Here is a 15,867-nt window from a genome sequence, read left to right as displayed (position 1 = left end):
CTCCCTACGGGGTCTGCCTTCTGAGCTCCAGGTGATGAGGTGGCCTCAGTCCTAAAGCCCGAGTCAACCAGGAGAACAAAGGGAAAGGGAGAGCGGGGACTCATCTCTCTCCATCTACCCTGCCTTGGAACCCTCCAACTGATCAAAACCACTGAGAGGATAACATTCTGCCACCTTCTTGGGAAAACTTTCATAAGTGGACTCAGGCCCAGCTTCTGGTTTTGTGTCTTCCTCCCACTCAGGGTTGAGGTGCTAACTCAAGGGGTGTAGGTGTGTTAAAGAATGCTCTCAACCATCCCTCTTGACTCAGTGATCTCAGCTGCCAACCACCAGGGTAGAGTTTTGAAGTCACGCCTGCTAAGTGCTAAGTTGCTTCTGTCGTGTTGTACTCTGTGACCCTGTGGACTGTAGCCCACTAGGTTCTTCTGTGCATAGGATTCTCCAGACAAGGATACTGGACTGGATTGCCATTCCCTACTCCAAGGGATCTTCCAGACCCAGGAATTGAACCTATATCCCTTAATCTCCTGCGTTGTCAGGAGGATTCTTTACCACTAGAGCCAAGCCCCACAGGAGCCTGTATGGGGCAACCTTGTCCCTGTCCATGGTGCTGATGCAACAACTGCTCTGGGAAAGAAGGGCTGTCTGGCAAGGTTGGCTGAACCTCCAAAGGCGAAGCGTCTCTCACCCCCTAGCTCCCTCCTACCTCCCCCACCACCCCCCAATGGGAAAAATGCTGCTACACCTTTCTGCATCACCACAGTCATAGAGTGGATTCAAGACTTGGGGGTTCAGGGGCAGACCCTCTCATGTTTAATAACATAAGAGTTGTGGAAGTGGGCCTGGCCAGAGAAGAGGGTGCAGGAATTGGGGGAGCTGTTTTGGGAGAGGGTAGCCCCACCATCCTGGAGTTGGATCGAGACTCATGGATTGCCTTTCTGCTCAAATGAGCAGATGGAGTCTCTTTGCTTTCTAACCTCTCCTGACCAAGACCCTGTATTGAGGGGAGGGACCTTCCCTTTTGTTCCTGCAGTTGGGAGTGCGTGGGCATCTTTTCACTTCCCTCCTCGGGGTCAGGGAAGAAAGCATCTTCTCAGACCCAGGACTCCTCCTCAGGTGAGAGGGGGACTGGATCGAGCTGCCAGGGCCCCTGGCCCTCCGAAGGTGGGGAGCCACTTTCCAGTGAGGCGGCTGGCTCTTTCCTCTCCTCTCTGTCCTCCTCCTCCCCTGCCGAGGCTCCATCCACCAGGGCTGCCTCCCCTCCCTTACTGCCCAGTGCTGCTCTCACCAGCCTGCCTTTGAGGGGTGCCCTGACTGGACCCAGGGGCAGGCAGGTCAATGGCTTGGGGATCCGTGATGGCCGCTTCTCAGGCCTGTGATCTCTCCGGGGCCGAATCCTGGGCCTCAGCTTCAGCTTGTAGATGGATGGGATTCTCTGGGGCTTCCTAAGTGTTCTCTTGCCCTTGGTTGGACATGCCTTGGCTCTCTCGGAACTGGGGTCAGAGGGTGAAAGTGTGAGGGATTCTGGGCTGGCAGACACTGTAGGGGCTGAGCAGTCCTGTCCCCCTTGGGCCTTTGTGCTGATGCCCTTGGCACTGGGGTTTGCCACTGTCCTCAGCCCACTCTCTTGGGCTCTCAATTTCCCTTTGAGGCTTCCTGGGCCTGCAGTTACAGCTGGCGTAGGGGAGCCTGGAGGGGCTGCCTTCCAGGCTCCCAGGTCCACTTTAAGGAGGGGTGGGGGGTCCTGAATCAGCTCTTGGATGACTTTGTCATAAAGACCCCCAGGGTCAGGCCACCACCCACCCAGACTGGGCACGTAGACCCCACTGCGAGGAATGACTACAGACCCAGTGCCCTGGGGGCGGGCACCCGCCATTCCTAGCAGCTTCATGTTGGTTGGAAGCTCCTCCTCAAGGCCATGATGGATGCCTTGTTCCTTGGTTCTGCCCGATGGCAAGGGGGTGCACCTCCCCTCCCGGTGCTGTGGGCCCAGGCCCCAAGGCCCTCCAGCCTCCGCTGTCACCTGGACGTCCAGCTTCAGGTCCTCCTGCCCCTCTTCCACAGAACAGTGCTCATGTCTGGACCCAGACAGGTCACTGGTGGCCCTTAATGGAAGGGGGCCTCTCTTCAGTTCTGTGCTGGGACCTCCACTTACAGTTCCTGCAAAGCCTCTTCCCGGAGTTGGGGGGCATGCTGGGGGCAACTGGACAGGGATCTTGGTGGATCCTTTGACAAGGGGTGGAGAGCAGACAGGTGCTGGCTCCCTGAGCTGCGAGGAAGCACCCTCGACCTCACCCCAGGGTGGTTGCCTGGGGCCCACGGGCTTGGCTGGGCTGGGAGAACGAGGCAGGGGAGACAGTCCTCTTGCTGGTGTCCCTTTGGCGGTGGCCTCGGGGGCTCGGACTCTCTGGGGAGTGGGGGTCCTGGCATGAGTTCCCCGGCTGTCTGTCCTCTCATGAACCGAAGATGTGGGAGTCCTCCCCCGGGGGGGTTCAGGGGGGTGTCTCTCCTCCCTCTTCCCCAAGGAGGTACACGGTGGGTCTTGGTCCCTGGGAGTGGGTGAGGACTGGGGCCTGGGCAGGTTGTCCCCAGCTGGCAGCTGCCTCTGAGATGGGGCGAGAGACTTCTCCTGGCACCTGAAAGGATGAATCATAAACTGCAGGGTCTTGTAATCCAGTCCCCTGGCTCTGGGAAGGGATCGCCTTCTCCCAGCCAGAACTCCCGGGGGGGTCAGACTTCATGTTGAATGAAGTAGACACTCCCTCTCCCCCATGACTGCCAGAGATGCTTCCTTAGAGCAGATACTGTTTAAGCCTGTTCCCCCCACCCCATTCCTTGGGGAACCGGCAGAAAGAAGCCTGGTCTGGGCCCCAGGTTGCTTCAGATCCCATGACTATAGGTCAGCAGTTTTGGGTGGAGAGGGTCTTTGTTTCTGCTGTGCCATGAAATAGATAGACAGGTCTTGGGTAAGTCTCTTCCCTTTATGGGCCTCAGCCTCCTCATCTGTGAAATGGGATGATGTATAATGTAACTAGATGATCCTAAAGGTACTGGGTGCTTTTTTTTGGTTCTGAACACCTGAGGTCCTGCTGGGATGGCGCACTGCTGAGAGTCCTGCTCCCCTTATCTTGAGTTGGGGTGGCCTCTGGGGGTGTGGACTCCAAATCAGGAAAGGGCCCTGCCCTGTCCCTCCCCAGTACCTCAGCAATGGTGCTGTTTCTCTGTGGACCCCTGGCCCGGCTCTTTGTTCACGCTGGGGTCTGGGGGAGGAGACAGCAGGGGTCCTCAGCTTTCGACCTGAAGAGGTATATGTCTTCCAGTCCACGGGGGGCAGTGGGCTCTGGGAGCGGCTGATGGTCATCGTAGGCTGGGGCTGCGAGGGCCCGTCCTGCACCCTCACTTCGTGCTGCACAGGGTGGGCAGGGGGCTGCAGGAAGCTGCCTGTCTTGTGTGCTACCAACATAGCCCCCAGAGAGAGGAGAGGAGGAAAGGGTTAAACTGCTGATGGGGTCCACAGTTCCCTCCCCAGCTGCTCCCCACCCTGAATCCCACATTAGAGACACTGGGACCCACTGGGACAGTGATAACACCAGAATTTTCCTCACGGGAGGAGTTTAGGGCATGAAATCTGGTTGGAGGGCCCAGGTGGGGGACTTGCTGAAAGCTGCATTTGTATTGCAAGTTCACATCCTTTACTTAGATTGCATGCTTATTTGGGATGTCTTGAGGTGCTGATGGAGATTAAGGGAAGACTAAAGACCCTTCCAAGTCATGCTTGGTGCCTCCATCAGAACCAAACCTAAACCCAGGCGTCGTGCACCAGTGACCAAATGCTGATTCTGAGTGTTTGGCTTTGGCGTCATCTTGTGGTGTAAACTGGTACTACACTATGGCTGCCCACACTGGTACCTTCTACGGTGTCTTTCTCCATCTCCTGGTGCACCTCTTGCCCCTGGAGATCAGATCTACCTCCCGCCTCTGCTCCTGGCCTCCCAACCCAGAGTCACAGGGAAGGGGCTCCCAGGGGACTCACAGAGGGACGTGCACCGGCAGGGGTCATGTTTGTCCAGATAGTGACCGAGTGTGTCCCAGCCGCCCCCCACACGCACCATCACGTGGTTCCGGAGGATCTGCAGGGGGCAAGGGTGGGGTGGAGGGCAGAGTGAGTTTGTCCCCTCTCCCTGGACCAGCCTGCGGGCCTTCAGCCCTAGCTCGCATCCATGTACACACACACGTGTGTGGTTGCAGCCCAAGACCCTCCTGTGACTGGCATCAAATCACACATGTTGTCAAGGGTGGAAGCCAAGCTGACGAATGGCAGGTTGCCCCACAGAGAGACACAGGACCTCACGAGCATTGGGTCGTCTGGCCCTGGACTCTCGTCTCTCTCTTCACCGTGAAGGGGTTCAGACCTGCACCTGTTTGTATCAGAAACGGGCCCTGGCTTTGCTCTGTGGTGTGTGTGTTTAAAGAGTTCGAGGGAGTCCTGGCCTCACTCCCGGTCACAGTCATGTAGTCTCTTCAGGCCTCCACTTCCTCAGAGGAAACAAGGCACCACAGTCCTTCCCCACCTACTTCACAGGGCTCTTAGCTCAGGCTGTGGGGCGAGGGCCGGGGAGCTGGCTCTGCCCCCATGGGCGGCCTGGCCCAGCGAGAAGTCTCAGCTGCGCCCCTGGGCACAGGCTCTTACTGGTGAGGGGGCCAGGTATGGGCAGGGGGCTCGAGGGGGGCACAGGTCAGACCTGTACTAGCATCAGAACCCCGTGCTCAGAAGCTGCATGTGAGCGGTGGCCCACGGCTGGCCATACAGGGAGCACAGACTTGGTAGGGGGGGTGAGTCTCAGGCCCCTTGCTGTGACCAAGCCTGTGGGTGGAAAAGTGGGCGTACCCTTCACCCCCACTTCTGCCTGAAGACCCCCCCTCTGAACTAGGCTGAGGCAGAGGTAGATGGGGGTGGGGGCTGTTTCTAACTGCCCTAATAGGAGCGGGGGACATGCTTGCCAACTTTGCCAGGAATCTTCTGGAATTTCCAGAGGGAGAGAGGGAAAGCCTTCTGATGGATAGCTAGAGGTGGATGGTGATCTCCTTTCCTCACCTTCAGGCCTAGATAAAGTCCCACCGCAGGACTCCTGATCCTGCTGACCCCCTGGGCTCCTTCCACCTCCCCTCCCACAATTTACCCGGATGAAGATAAGGGTGTTGGACTCTCCCACGCGGTACTTCCCCTCCGACACCTTGACCATGGAGAACTGAATCGGGCAGGTGCAGTGGCTCACCAGGCTCTGAACCTGCGGGCGGTGGGCACTGGGTTCAGCCCTCCCCTCTGCCCAGGGACCCAAGCGCCCTTGCACTCTGGGTCAAGCTCAATGGGCCGCCTGCCTGTCCCCAGCCCCCAGCCCCAAGGCTTCTGCAGAGTCAGGACTAGGGGCTGACAAGCAAGCAGAGAAGGCGTTTAATCACTCAAGGAGAACAAGACCTTGAGTGGTGACCTACGGCTCAGCGCTCTCCTGGGTCAGCCAACAGGGGCCGAGGAGTGTGATGGTTAAGGCGGACCTTGGGATCTGACTGCCTCCCCCGCACTATAGACCTTGGGCAGGTGAAGAAACTTCCCTGAGCTCGATTTCTTGGTGGTGGGAGTGGATAGTCGCTCCCAGTTCACTCCCACCCCAGGACCCGCTGTGCGGGACACAGGCCGAGCGCTTGCCGTGCACTGGCTCACCTAAGACCCACAGCGGTCATGGAAGGTAGGCATGGGAAAGCTACATCCCCACGGTACAGAAAAGGGAACCGAGGCACAGAGAGGAGAGGGCAAATAATCTGCCCCAAAGTCACAGAGCCGCAAAGCAGTGAACTAAGACTTGAACCCAGCAGTCAGAGAGGGTGCTGGCGTCTGCCTTTGTAACCACCGGCCCACGGGGTTTAAACGAGAGAGGTGTAGGGTGCTGGATTCCTAATGAAAACGACGAGGGTGGCGGCTCAGAGTGGACACGATTTAACTAAAAACCACGGGGTCGGGGAGTGTCGGGGTGGGGCCTGGAGCTCAGGAAGGGGGTGGCTGGCTGGGGCGGGGGGCGAGGGGGCGGGGCCCGGGGCGTGCCCAAGTCCTCACCAGCTGGTCCAGGTCGCGGGAGTGACAGGGCCGTCGCTCAGGGGGCGCCGGCGGCGGGGGCTTGGGCGGGGGCAGGGCCCGCTCCAGCCAAAGCTCCTCCTCGATCTCCTCCTCCAGCCGCACCAGGGTGGGTGCCGCGACGCCGAAGCGCCAGGCCCGGCGGCCCAGCTCCAGCAGGCACAGGACCACGTTCTTCACGTTCTTGCGCAACACCAGATCCTCCGTCTCGAACATCAGCACCTCTGGCCCGGGGCGAGAGGAGGGTAGGCAGCCTGAGCCCCCTGCTGACCTCCCTGGAGAGAGCGCTGCGCGTGGGAGAGCCCTGGGACCACCCTGGACCCCGGGAAGGGGGGAAGCAGGCTTGGGATGGGGGTTAGCGTCTCAGGATCTTGGCGTCAGGCCAGCCCCTCGGAGGGGTCGGGGCAGAATTGCTCGGGTACAGAGCACAGAGCAGGTGGCTGCCTAATAAGAGAGGTGGGGGCAGGAAGAGGGGACGCAGCCAAGAGAAGGAACCCAGTTCCACCTGCCCTTCTCTCTGCTCTGTCTGCCAGGATGGGTTCAGCAGGAAGAAGCACCCAGGTCTCTCACTTCCAGTAACCACCAGGCACCCCAGACTCAACCCCCAGCCCATGCATAACCTGGCAGGATGGAGTACAGGCTCCGGAGTCTGGCTGCCAGCTTGGAATCCTGACGGTCCCACCCACTGGCTGTATGACCTTGGGCTAGTCCCAGCCTCAGTCTCCTCTTCTGTAAAATGGGGATGCTGTCTGTTTCATGGGGTTGTGGTGGGGATAGCTATATGACTGCAGGCAATGTCTGGCCTGTGGTTAAGTGCCCGATAAAACACTAGCCTTTATCAAGGCTGCAAGCCTGCTCCATACTGTTGCGGCCACCAGCTAGTGGGCGGGGCCTGACGCCCCCTCCCCACCGCCCCATCCCCACCGCCAAAGGCTGGAGGGTGGTGAGTATTCAGGTTCATCCCTGCCACTGGGTTCAGGGCCAAGGTGATGAGGAAGGCTGATATGTCACTCCCTGAGTCCCGCAAGCCCCAGGAAGACTGGCTGGGGTCCACTTGCCTCCTCCCCACTCCACCGCAGCCCAAACACATGCCTTCTCCATGCCCCCTCTGCCTAGAACTCCCTGCCCCCCACATTTCTATTTATTCCCGAAGACTCAGCTCAAATCTCCATCCTCTATTGGGTTTTTCTAGGCCTCATCAGGTGACTATTTCCTCCCATCTCCCCGGCACAGAAGCTCTACTTGAGTTTCTATCAGTTGGGCTGTAATTTATGCTTCTCAGCTGTCTCTCTCGGGCCACAACTTCTTTTAGCTCTGATAGGTTCTCAGCCTCTCAGCACTCACTGCCCAGCCCTGTGCGTGACCCCAAAGAGACAGGTGCTCGAATCATTCATTTAACGCATTGATTTACTGGGGATTTACTATGAGATAGGGAAACTGAAGCATGAAAAGGAATGAGGAGCTGGCCCAAGGCAAATCTGGAAGGAGTACCCCTGACCCCTGACAGCTTGAGCCTCAGAGAGGAGATGGATGCCTGGCAGGAGAAGGGTCTTGGAGGTGGGGGAACACAGGGGGATTACCTTGGATGCCCATCTCCTTGCGACACCAATGGATGAAGTTGGAGATGTTGTCCCGGGCCTGGAAAGTGCGAGGCTGGGCAGCCTCATTATAGGAAACCCCAGCCCGGGGCAGAGGAAGCCTCTGGGCTTGGTCAGGTGTCTCAGCCAGGAAGGCCAGGGCGGCCTCAGTGATGGCGTTGGCATGCTGGCACAGCACCAGGCCTGTCTCCAGCACCTGCAGGAAGTTGGCTGCGCTGATGTCCACTCCGTAGAGATCCCGAAGCCACTCGGCCAGGTCCTCCTTCATGGCTTCTAGGTACTGCTCGCTGGACTTAAAGGGCTGGATGCTGCTCACCCGAGGCCCGGGGGTCCCAGGTCTCCTCCTGCTGGCCCGGGGCTGGGGCATGGCTGGGCCGGGCACCTCCACTCTGCCGTGGCTGCGTCTTCACTCCTGTCACCTGTGGGGTCTCGGCAGGTTCCCCCTGACTCAGGGGTCCCCTTCCACCCTCTGAGAGTCTGGGATGGCTCTGCTACTCGCCTCTGCCTTTGGCCACCGCCACCATCGGCAGTGGGCTGGGCCAAGCCGGGCCCCCACCCCCCCACATTCTTCAGTCCCTGCCAGAACTTTCCTACTTGCTAGCCCTGCAGAGGCCTCACGCCCCAGCTGCCCAGTCTGCTCAGAGGTCGCCGGCTCCCAGGACAGATGGAGGGGAAGACACTCCTCTCTCCCCCCCCAGGGCCGGACAGGCCACACTAGCTGCCTCCCACCCCCCACCAGCCGGCCTGGAGTCTGGCTGTCTGTCGGCCTCTCCACTTTGCTTTCCTCTCCTAGGAGACCAGCGGCTGCTACAAACACTCCTTTTTAACCCTTCCCAGCATCGGCTGCCCTGGGGCCCAAGAAGCCAAGAAGAAGCTGGGACTGGCTTATCACTCACTTGGTCAACCCCGGTGGAGGGTTTTGGGGAATGGGAGGAGGGGAGCAGGGCCAGTGGGCGCCATGCCTCTCCGAGTTCAGTGAGCACTGCCATTTAGGGGTGAAATAGATGCAGCCATAGAGTTCAGAGCCAAGAGTCTGGCCTTGGACTCTTTCCTGAATCCCCCCTTCACATACTATCTGTCTTATCTGTGCCTTTGTTTGCCTCAACTGTAAAATGGGAATAATAATACCTCCCTCTCTGGGGCGTTGTGAGGAAGAGAGGATTCGTGGATGTGAGAAGTCTCCGACTGTCAGGACTGAGGGGTCCCAGCTTCACTGATTCTCCCAGCAGCTCTGGCTGTGTGCCATGATCCCCGCCTTCTCTGGAGAACCGGCTCCATCCCCTACTCTACCCACATGATTCCTCCAGAGCAGGCGGTCAATCATAGTTCCTCCTCCATGGCCACAGGGATGCATGCATTCAACAAATACATCCTGCAGACCTACTGTGTGCCATGCGCTATTATAGTGCGTGAGGATGTAGCTGTAGGGGCTTCCCTTGTGGCTCAAACAGTAAAGAATCTGCCTGCAATGCGGGAGACCCGGGTTCGGTCCCTGGGTCAGGAAGACCCCCTAGAGAAGGGAACGGCTATCCATACCAGTGTTCTTGTCTGGAGACTGAGGAGCCTGGCAGGCTATAGTCCATGGGGTCTCAAAGAGTCAGACTGAGCCACTCACACTTTCACTTTTCAGGTAGCCCCCATCCTCACGGAGGCTGCTTACATGATGGTGGGTGATGGATGACAGATAAACAAATGAGTCTGTAGTGAGTCAGATGGTGATACATACCAGGGAGAAAACAGAAGGGCTCCAGGAGACGGGGTGGGGCTGGGGGATTTTCTGTAAGGTGGCTGGGAAAGACTTCACTGATATGGTGATATTTGAGCAGGGACCTGAGAGAAGTGAGGAAGCAAGCCCTGAAGATGTCTGCTGGAAGGGCAGCCTGGCAGAAGGAACAGCCAGGGCAAACGCTCCAGGTGGGGGAATTCCCTGGAGGTGCAGTGGTTAGAAGTCAGCACTTTCTCTGTAGGGGCCCAGGGTTCAATCCCTGCTTGGGGAACTAAGATCCTGAAGCCTTGTGCTGTGACAAACACACAACCCAAAAACACTCCAGGCAGGCGGATACTTGGTATATCCCAGGAATAGCAATGAGAGGTGGAATATGAGGAAGAGGGGAAATAGGGTCTCTATGTAGGGCTTTGCTTTACCTTTTGGAAAGTAATTTTCTTTCAGTTACCTTCTAAAGGCGTCAAGATAATGATGGTTGTACCCATTTCATGGATGAGGAAACAAGAAAACTGAAGCTGGCAGGAGGCCTGCGTTCCTCAGTACATGGATGGATGGACCTTTCCGTGGGGTTGGCTGAGCGTCCTCATGACATGGCAGTGGGCTTTCTCCAGAGAGCAAGACAGAAGACACAGGGTCTTTTATTACATAGCCTTGAAAGTCACACTCTGTCAATTCCCACAACATCCTATCAATGACACAGGTTGGCCTTATTTCATATGGGAAGGGGCTACATCAGAGGGAATACCAGGCAACAGGGGTCATTGGGAGCCATTCTAGAGGCTGGTTACCCCCGAGACAGAGGAGCTGTTTCCCTTCTTGCTAAAAGGATCCTATCTTGTTTAGGTATTATTCATGGATAGAGTTTTCTTGAAGTTAGGGAAGATGGGCCCAGCCCCAAAGAGAGAACCTGTCAAGTCTTCCAGCCATTCTATGAAGCCATTTAAATTGGACAGAGTAAGCTTTTGAAATGTCCCATCAAGAACCAAAGTGGCTAGGGGCTTCCCTGGCGGTCCAGTGGTTAGGAATTTTTCTGCCAATGCCAATGCAGGGGACATACGTTCAATCCCTGGTCTGTGAACTAAGATCCTCCATGCTGCGGGGCAACTAAGCCAGCATGCCAAACTACCGAAGCCTGTGCTCTGCAACAAGAGAAGTCACTGCAACGAGAAGCTCCTGCTCTGCAAGGAAGAGTAGCCCCCCACTTGCTGCAACTAAAGAAAGCCTGGGTGTAGCAACAAAGACCCAGCGCAGCCATAAATAATAAATTTTAAAAAGAGAACCAAGGTGGCTATAAGCTCCTTTAGAAAATGTAAGGATATTCAGGTTTGGGGAGGAGAGCATTCTCCATGGGTCTTTCCTATTTTTTGCAGAGGTGTTTCAAAGGTGTTTATATAGTGAAAAACCTTGGAAGATACAGTGTCTTTTTCCAGAGCAAAAAACAGGTTTGGTTACTATCCAGTATAAAAAGAATTAGGGTTCCCTAAGCTCAGGGTTCCTCTTACAATGCAAGCCACTACATATGCAGGTACTACCTAGCACCCATGGGACAGGGGCCAAGAGAAGATGACACAGGTATCCCAATGCTGCTGCGTCGTCAGTAATGAGGTCTTTTATCTCTAACTCAAGAGTCTCCCGTGTTTTGGCAGCACCTAGGAAAATACAGTGTGCTAACTTGCTAGCTTGCACATAGGGTAAAATTTTAGATTCTTTACGGTTCTTCACAGTGTTACCCCCACGAGATTCTTGGAGGCTGGTCTGCCCTCTTTGCTCTATATCCCACCAAACTGGGAGATGCCTGAAGGAAGAGACCCATGCCCCCACTTCAGACCTGGACGGAGCACCATGTCATGTTCCCCTAACAGACTGGGATCTTCTTGACTCCAGCAACTGTATCACATCAGACGGAGGCTCTCCAGACCTGGGTTTGCATCCTCTGCCCCTCTGAATACCACTGACTCTGCCAAAACACCCCACTGTCAGGCCAAGCAATGAAGGAGTTTCCCCAAGTTTCTACAATTTTATTCCTTTCCTGAGCCCCAGCTCTCACACATATACCGAACATCCAGAAGCTACCCCTGGGTCTTACCTGAGCCCTGCTTCCTATAACTTGACACCGTGTCCTCTGCTCCTTGGAGCTAAGGCAGTGAGCTGGAGGTGGGTGGGGTGGGAAGCAGGGAGGAGGAAAGATGGGGACTGAACTGAAAGGGAAGGGGAGAAAATAGTGATGCCAGTAGACATAATGCTTTACGTGTTTTCAGTGGGCCAGGTAAAGTCTGTACTGCACGGCTCTGACATACAGAAAGAGAGACAGAGGGTCAGAAAGATAACTCACTAACACTCAGAGTTTACATTTATGTGGTAGAGCTGGGAATTGACCCCAGTCTATGGGGGGCCAAAGTCCCTCTGTGCCTGTGTGCTAAGTCACTTCAGTTGTGTCCGACTCTTTGCAACCCTATGGACTGTATGTAGCCCACCAGACTCCCCTGTCCATGGGATTCTCCAGGCAAGAATACTGGAGTGGGTTGCTGTGCCCTCCTCCAGGAGATCTTCCCGACCCAGGGATCGAACCCATTATGTCTCCTGCATTGGCAGGTGGGTCCTTTACCACTAGTGCCACTTGGGAAGCCCCAAAGTTACTCTCTGCCCCCTTTAATACCTTCCCAAGAGAGAAGGTAGGGTTTGGGATGGAAGTTCTAGAAAAGGCAGTTAGTCTGCGGGTGGAATCCTATTGGCAGGTGAGACTCTAGCCCCGCCCCCTTGTAATCCAGCAGAGGCCCTAGAGACCAGACCAAGCTCTATGGCAACTCTGTCCCATCCCTCTGCCTAATCAGGGAAAGAGGGCAGCACGACTTTGGGGAGAATGGATAAACATGGTGAGTGGAGCTGGAGGACGGGTCTCTCGACCCCAGGATGGATCAACAAGCTCATCACCATGGCAACCCCAGAGTAGAAGTTTTCTCAGTTACCCATCCATATACAAGCCCTCTCCTCTCTCTCTTCTGAATATTTCTGACATCTTCTCTCACATCTTCATCTGCTGCTGTTCGGATCTTTGTCTTCTCTGGCCTGGACCACTGTAATGACTCCTACGTGGGTCTCTGTCTGTCTCCTTCTGTCAGAGGAAACATCCTGAAGGATGCTCTGAGCACATCCCTGTGTCAAAATGTCCAGAGGCTCCCCAACTGCTGAAGGACAGAGTTCAAACTCCACAGCCTGGCCCCCAAAGCTCCACCCTCCCTCTCTAATTCCTCATCCTTTCCCACATGTCCCCAGCACCCCTTCCTGGCTGCGCTCTAGCTCTGGCCTTTCACAGCCAGAAGTCTAAGTGTGTTTTCCTAAATAAAAGTACAGTGGAACTTGGAGTGGTTAGGACTCTGTACTTCCACTGCAGGGGGCACAGGTTTGATCCCTGATCTGGGAACTAATATCCCACAAGCCACTGTGGCTTGGACAGAAAAAAAAAAAAAGACAGTGGATCTTGGTTCTCCACCTATAGCAATACCAAGAACTGGTAGAATCTCTGAAAAAAAAAAACTTTCTTTTTGGAAAGCTTTCAGAAGTCTTGGTTGAAATTCAAAGGCCCCTCTCTTACCTACCTCATCACCTACCAGACAGTGTCGGGAAGCAGCAGGACGTATGATGTGGTTAGCCAGGTGGCTACGTGCAGTTGGTATTCAGTACATGTGGACTGGAACACTAACTTTATTATCATTCCCCTTTGTTTCCAACCTCTTTAAACAAGATGGGCAGGGATCAATGGAAAATTTTCTAGACCTTTCTAGGGAAAACCCCAGGAGCTGTGTCTTCCCTGCCCTCCTCCTCCTTTTTTCCCTTGCAAGTCTAGCTCCCCAGATCCAGCAGACCGCAGGGCACACGGTAGGGCTGGGCCTGTGTCTGCTGAATGAGTGGTGGATACCTCCTGGTAGGTTACTCTCAGGTCAGCCCAGGAACTTCCCACCTGCCAGGACTGCTGCTTGGGATTGTGGAGTTTGTGCCCTGAACATCAGCAAGGGGGGAATCAGAGGTGGCTGAAATCCGACAGGCAAGGTTGGGTTCAAGCCTGGAAGGATGAATAGAGGCCTTTTCCTAATTAGTCTTCCTGGTGCGCGTGTGGGGGTAAGGGTGGATTTCCACTTAGTCCGACCATACCGGCCACTTTTCTGGATTTTTCTGCGCATCAGAGGCACCCTTTCCTAATCATGCAGAGGCGCTGTGCGCTCTCCTGCCTGCCTGCTGCTGCTGCTGCTAAGTCACTTCAGTCGTGCCCGACTCTGTGTGACCCCATAGATGGCAGCCCACCAGGCTCCCCCGTCCCTGGGATTCTCTAGGCAAGAACACTGGAGTGGGTTGCCATTTCCTTCTCCAATGCCTGAAAGTGAAAAGTGAAAGTGAAGTCGCTCAGTCCTGTCTGACTCTTCGCGACCCCATGGACTGCAGCCCACCAGGCTCCTCCATCCATGGGATTTTCCAGGCAAGAGTACTGGAGTGGGGTGCCATTGCCTTCGCAGCAAGTGACGCTGGGCTTTCTTAAGGCAAGGCCCATTTTGAAGGAGGAAATCCCGTTCCATGCAGAAAACAAAATATAGATAACCACCTATTAAAATTCCAATCGGGGCACTTCCTGATTATTGACAGCTGCACAGGCATCAGTCCCCACCCCGAGGCCAGTTAGAAGGAAGTGGGTGATGAACCACCATTCCCGGGCTCAAGCCTCATGGCACCTGCTTGTTGCTGGCTTCCCCCGCCCCGCGTCCCTGCCCTGGGCCAGGCGCTTCACACAGACTCCATCTGATACCTGCTTTTCAGTAGCCCTTGAGATGGGCACTTTTCCCTCTCCATTTTACAGATGGGGAAACGGAGCTTGACAGAAGCGACCAGACTTGCCCCGAACCTTCTTCAGCTGGGAAGTTCAGGGACCTAGGAAATCAGGCCCCTCTTTGCCCAGAAAATCCTGCACACTCTGGAAACCTTCTCTTGGAATCTTGCTGGCCCCGCACATCTCATGCATGTCCTTCGGGCGCCTGCCTTTTTTGGGGGGTGGGGATCGGGTTGGGCGCCACAGTCAGGGTACCAGGGAGGGCCCTTCACTGATCTCTCCCCACCCCCCAACACCCGTGCAGGCGCGAAGGCCCCCTTGTGGAAGAAGGAGCTGGAGGAGCCCCGGGCCAGGGAGGCAGAGGCGGAGGCCGAAGCCGCGGAGGAGGAGTCAGAGTCGGAGTCGGAGTCGGACGAGGAGAGGCCGCTGGAGGAGAGCGCGGCCGAGGGCGAGGCCAAGGCCGGCGGTGAGGCGGAGGGCGGCGAGGGCCGTGAGCGGGGCTCGGTGTCGTACTACCCGCTGCGCCAGGAGTCCAGCACCCAGCAGGTGGCGCTGCTGCGGCGCGCGGAGAGCGGTTTCTGGGGTTGGTTCAGCCCCTTGGCGCTGCTCGGAGGCCTAGCCGCGCCGGCCGACAGGTGAGGGCGCGCCCCGCGGCGGGAGCGGGATGCCCGGGGCGCCCCGCGCGAGCAAGCGGCGCGGTGCCCTGAGCGCCCCGGTCCTCCCCCGCAGGAAGCGGAGCCCTCCCGAGGAGCCGTGCGTGCTGGAGACGCGGCGGCGGCGGCCGCGCGGCGGGGGCTGCGCGCGCTGCGAGATCCTTTTCTGCAAGAAGTGCAGGAACTTGCACAGCTCGCCGAGCTACGTGGCGCATTGCGTTCTGGAGCACCCGGATCTGGGGAAGACGCGGCCTGCCCACGGCGGCCCCTGAGTGCCACCAACCCTCCCACCCCCAACTCCCTGCCTCTGTAGCCGTTCATCTTCGCCTCCACCCCAAATGCCCGCAACCCTCCCCTCTCTTCCCCGACGTCGATCACGTGCCGCAGAGCCTCCCTTCAGGGGTGCCCTCTCTCGGAGCAGACCAGCAGGCGCACCCCGATGGGGCGGCCCCACCTGTCATCAGTGCGGAGCCCAACATCATCACCTGGAGGTCCGTTCCTGCAACAGCGCCTCCCCGGTCAGCACGCGGTGCCCATCGCCCACCTGACTCCCGTCCCCTGCCCACAGCCCTCTCACTTGTCTCTTGGGTATTTCAGGTTCCTTCTGGCCCGGTGGGCAGAGGCATCGCCTAAAGTAAATAACCCCTCTGGGAAACTTGCCTCTCCCCTCAAATCCTCCAATAAAGCCTCTGATCCAAGTGTCAGTGCCTAGAGGAGGGGCGAGGACCCCGGTGAGCGTGATAAAGATCAACCCTCCTTGCCCTTCCCCCGGGTTCAAGCCAGAGGGAAAAGGGCAGGCGGAGAGCCTCCTCCCAGCAGCTCGGGGCGGAACCAAGCCCTTGCAGCCAAGGGCAATCAAAGGCCATTCTCCCCACTGCGCGCTGAGAAGAAAAAAGGCAGGCTCCGCGCCAGGAATGCCCACTGGGAGCTGAGGGCTGAAGCTGGTT

At 56.9% G+C, this 15,867-nt stretch overlaps 2 protein-coding genes across 2 annotated transcripts; one reads left to right on the top strand and one right to left on the bottom strand.

Moving 5' to 3' along the window:
• Positions 1-790: 790 nt before the first annotated feature.
• Positions 791-8,511, bottom strand: GAS2L2 (growth arrest specific 2 like 2). Its single transcript, XM_019982372.2, has 6 exons — positions 7,708-8,511; positions 6,110-6,351; positions 5,181-5,288; positions 4,034-4,130; positions 3,201-3,453; positions 791-2,636 (listed from the first exon to the last, which is right to left on the bottom strand). Exons 1-6 carry the CDS (start codon positions 8,090-8,092, stop codon positions 1,094-1,096), a joined length of 2,628 nt encoding a protein of 875 aa, XP_019837931.2. The 5' UTR covers positions 8,093-8,511; the 3' UTR covers positions 791-1,093.
• A 3,713-nt stretch (positions 8,512-12,224) lies between these two features.
• Positions 12,225-15,624, top strand: C19H17orf50 (chromosome 19 C17orf50 homolog). Its single transcript, XM_019980731.2, has 3 exons — positions 12,225-12,324; positions 14,572-14,902; positions 14,997-15,624. The coding sequence occupies exons 1-3, from the start codon at positions 12,312-12,314 to the stop codon at positions 15,190-15,192; spliced, it is 540 nt and encodes a 179-aa protein (XP_019836290.2). The 5' UTR covers positions 12,225-12,311; the 3' UTR covers positions 15,193-15,624.
• Positions 15,625-15,867: the final 243 nt, after the last annotated feature.

The sequence above is a fragment of the Bos indicus genome, chromosome 19, assembly GCF_029378745.1.
Source record: "Bos indicus isolate NIAB-ARS_2022 breed Sahiwal x Tharparkar chromosome 19, NIAB-ARS_B.indTharparkar_mat_pri_1.0, whole genome shotgun sequence".
NCBI lineage: Eukaryota > Metazoa > Chordata > Mammalia > Artiodactyla > Bovidae > Bos > Bos indicus.
Note: the sequence above shows the minus strand (reverse complement) of the source record. Positions and strands in the feature narration are given on the sequence as shown.

Excerpts from the sequence above, each read along its gene's own strand:
- GAS2L2 (XM_019982372.2), bottom strand. The coding sequence starts at position 8,092 with ATGCCCCAGCCCCGGGCCAGCAGGAGGAGACCTGGGACCCCCGGGCCT. Across the intron at positions 4,131-5,180 it reads ACACCCTTATCTTCATCCGG|ATCCTCCGGAACCACGTGAT; the intron begins GTAAATTGTGGG and ends TGCCCCCTGCAG. Across the intron at positions 3,454-4,033 it reads CTGCCGGTGCACGTCCCTCT|CACACAAGACAGGCAGCTTC; the intron begins GTGAGTCCCCTG and ends CTATGTTGGTAG.
- C19H17orf50 (XM_019980731.2), top strand. Across the intron at positions 14,903-14,996 it reads CTAGCCGCGCCGGCCGACAG|GAAGCGGAGCCCTCCCGAGG; the intron begins GTGAGGGCGCGC and ends CCTCCCCCGCAG.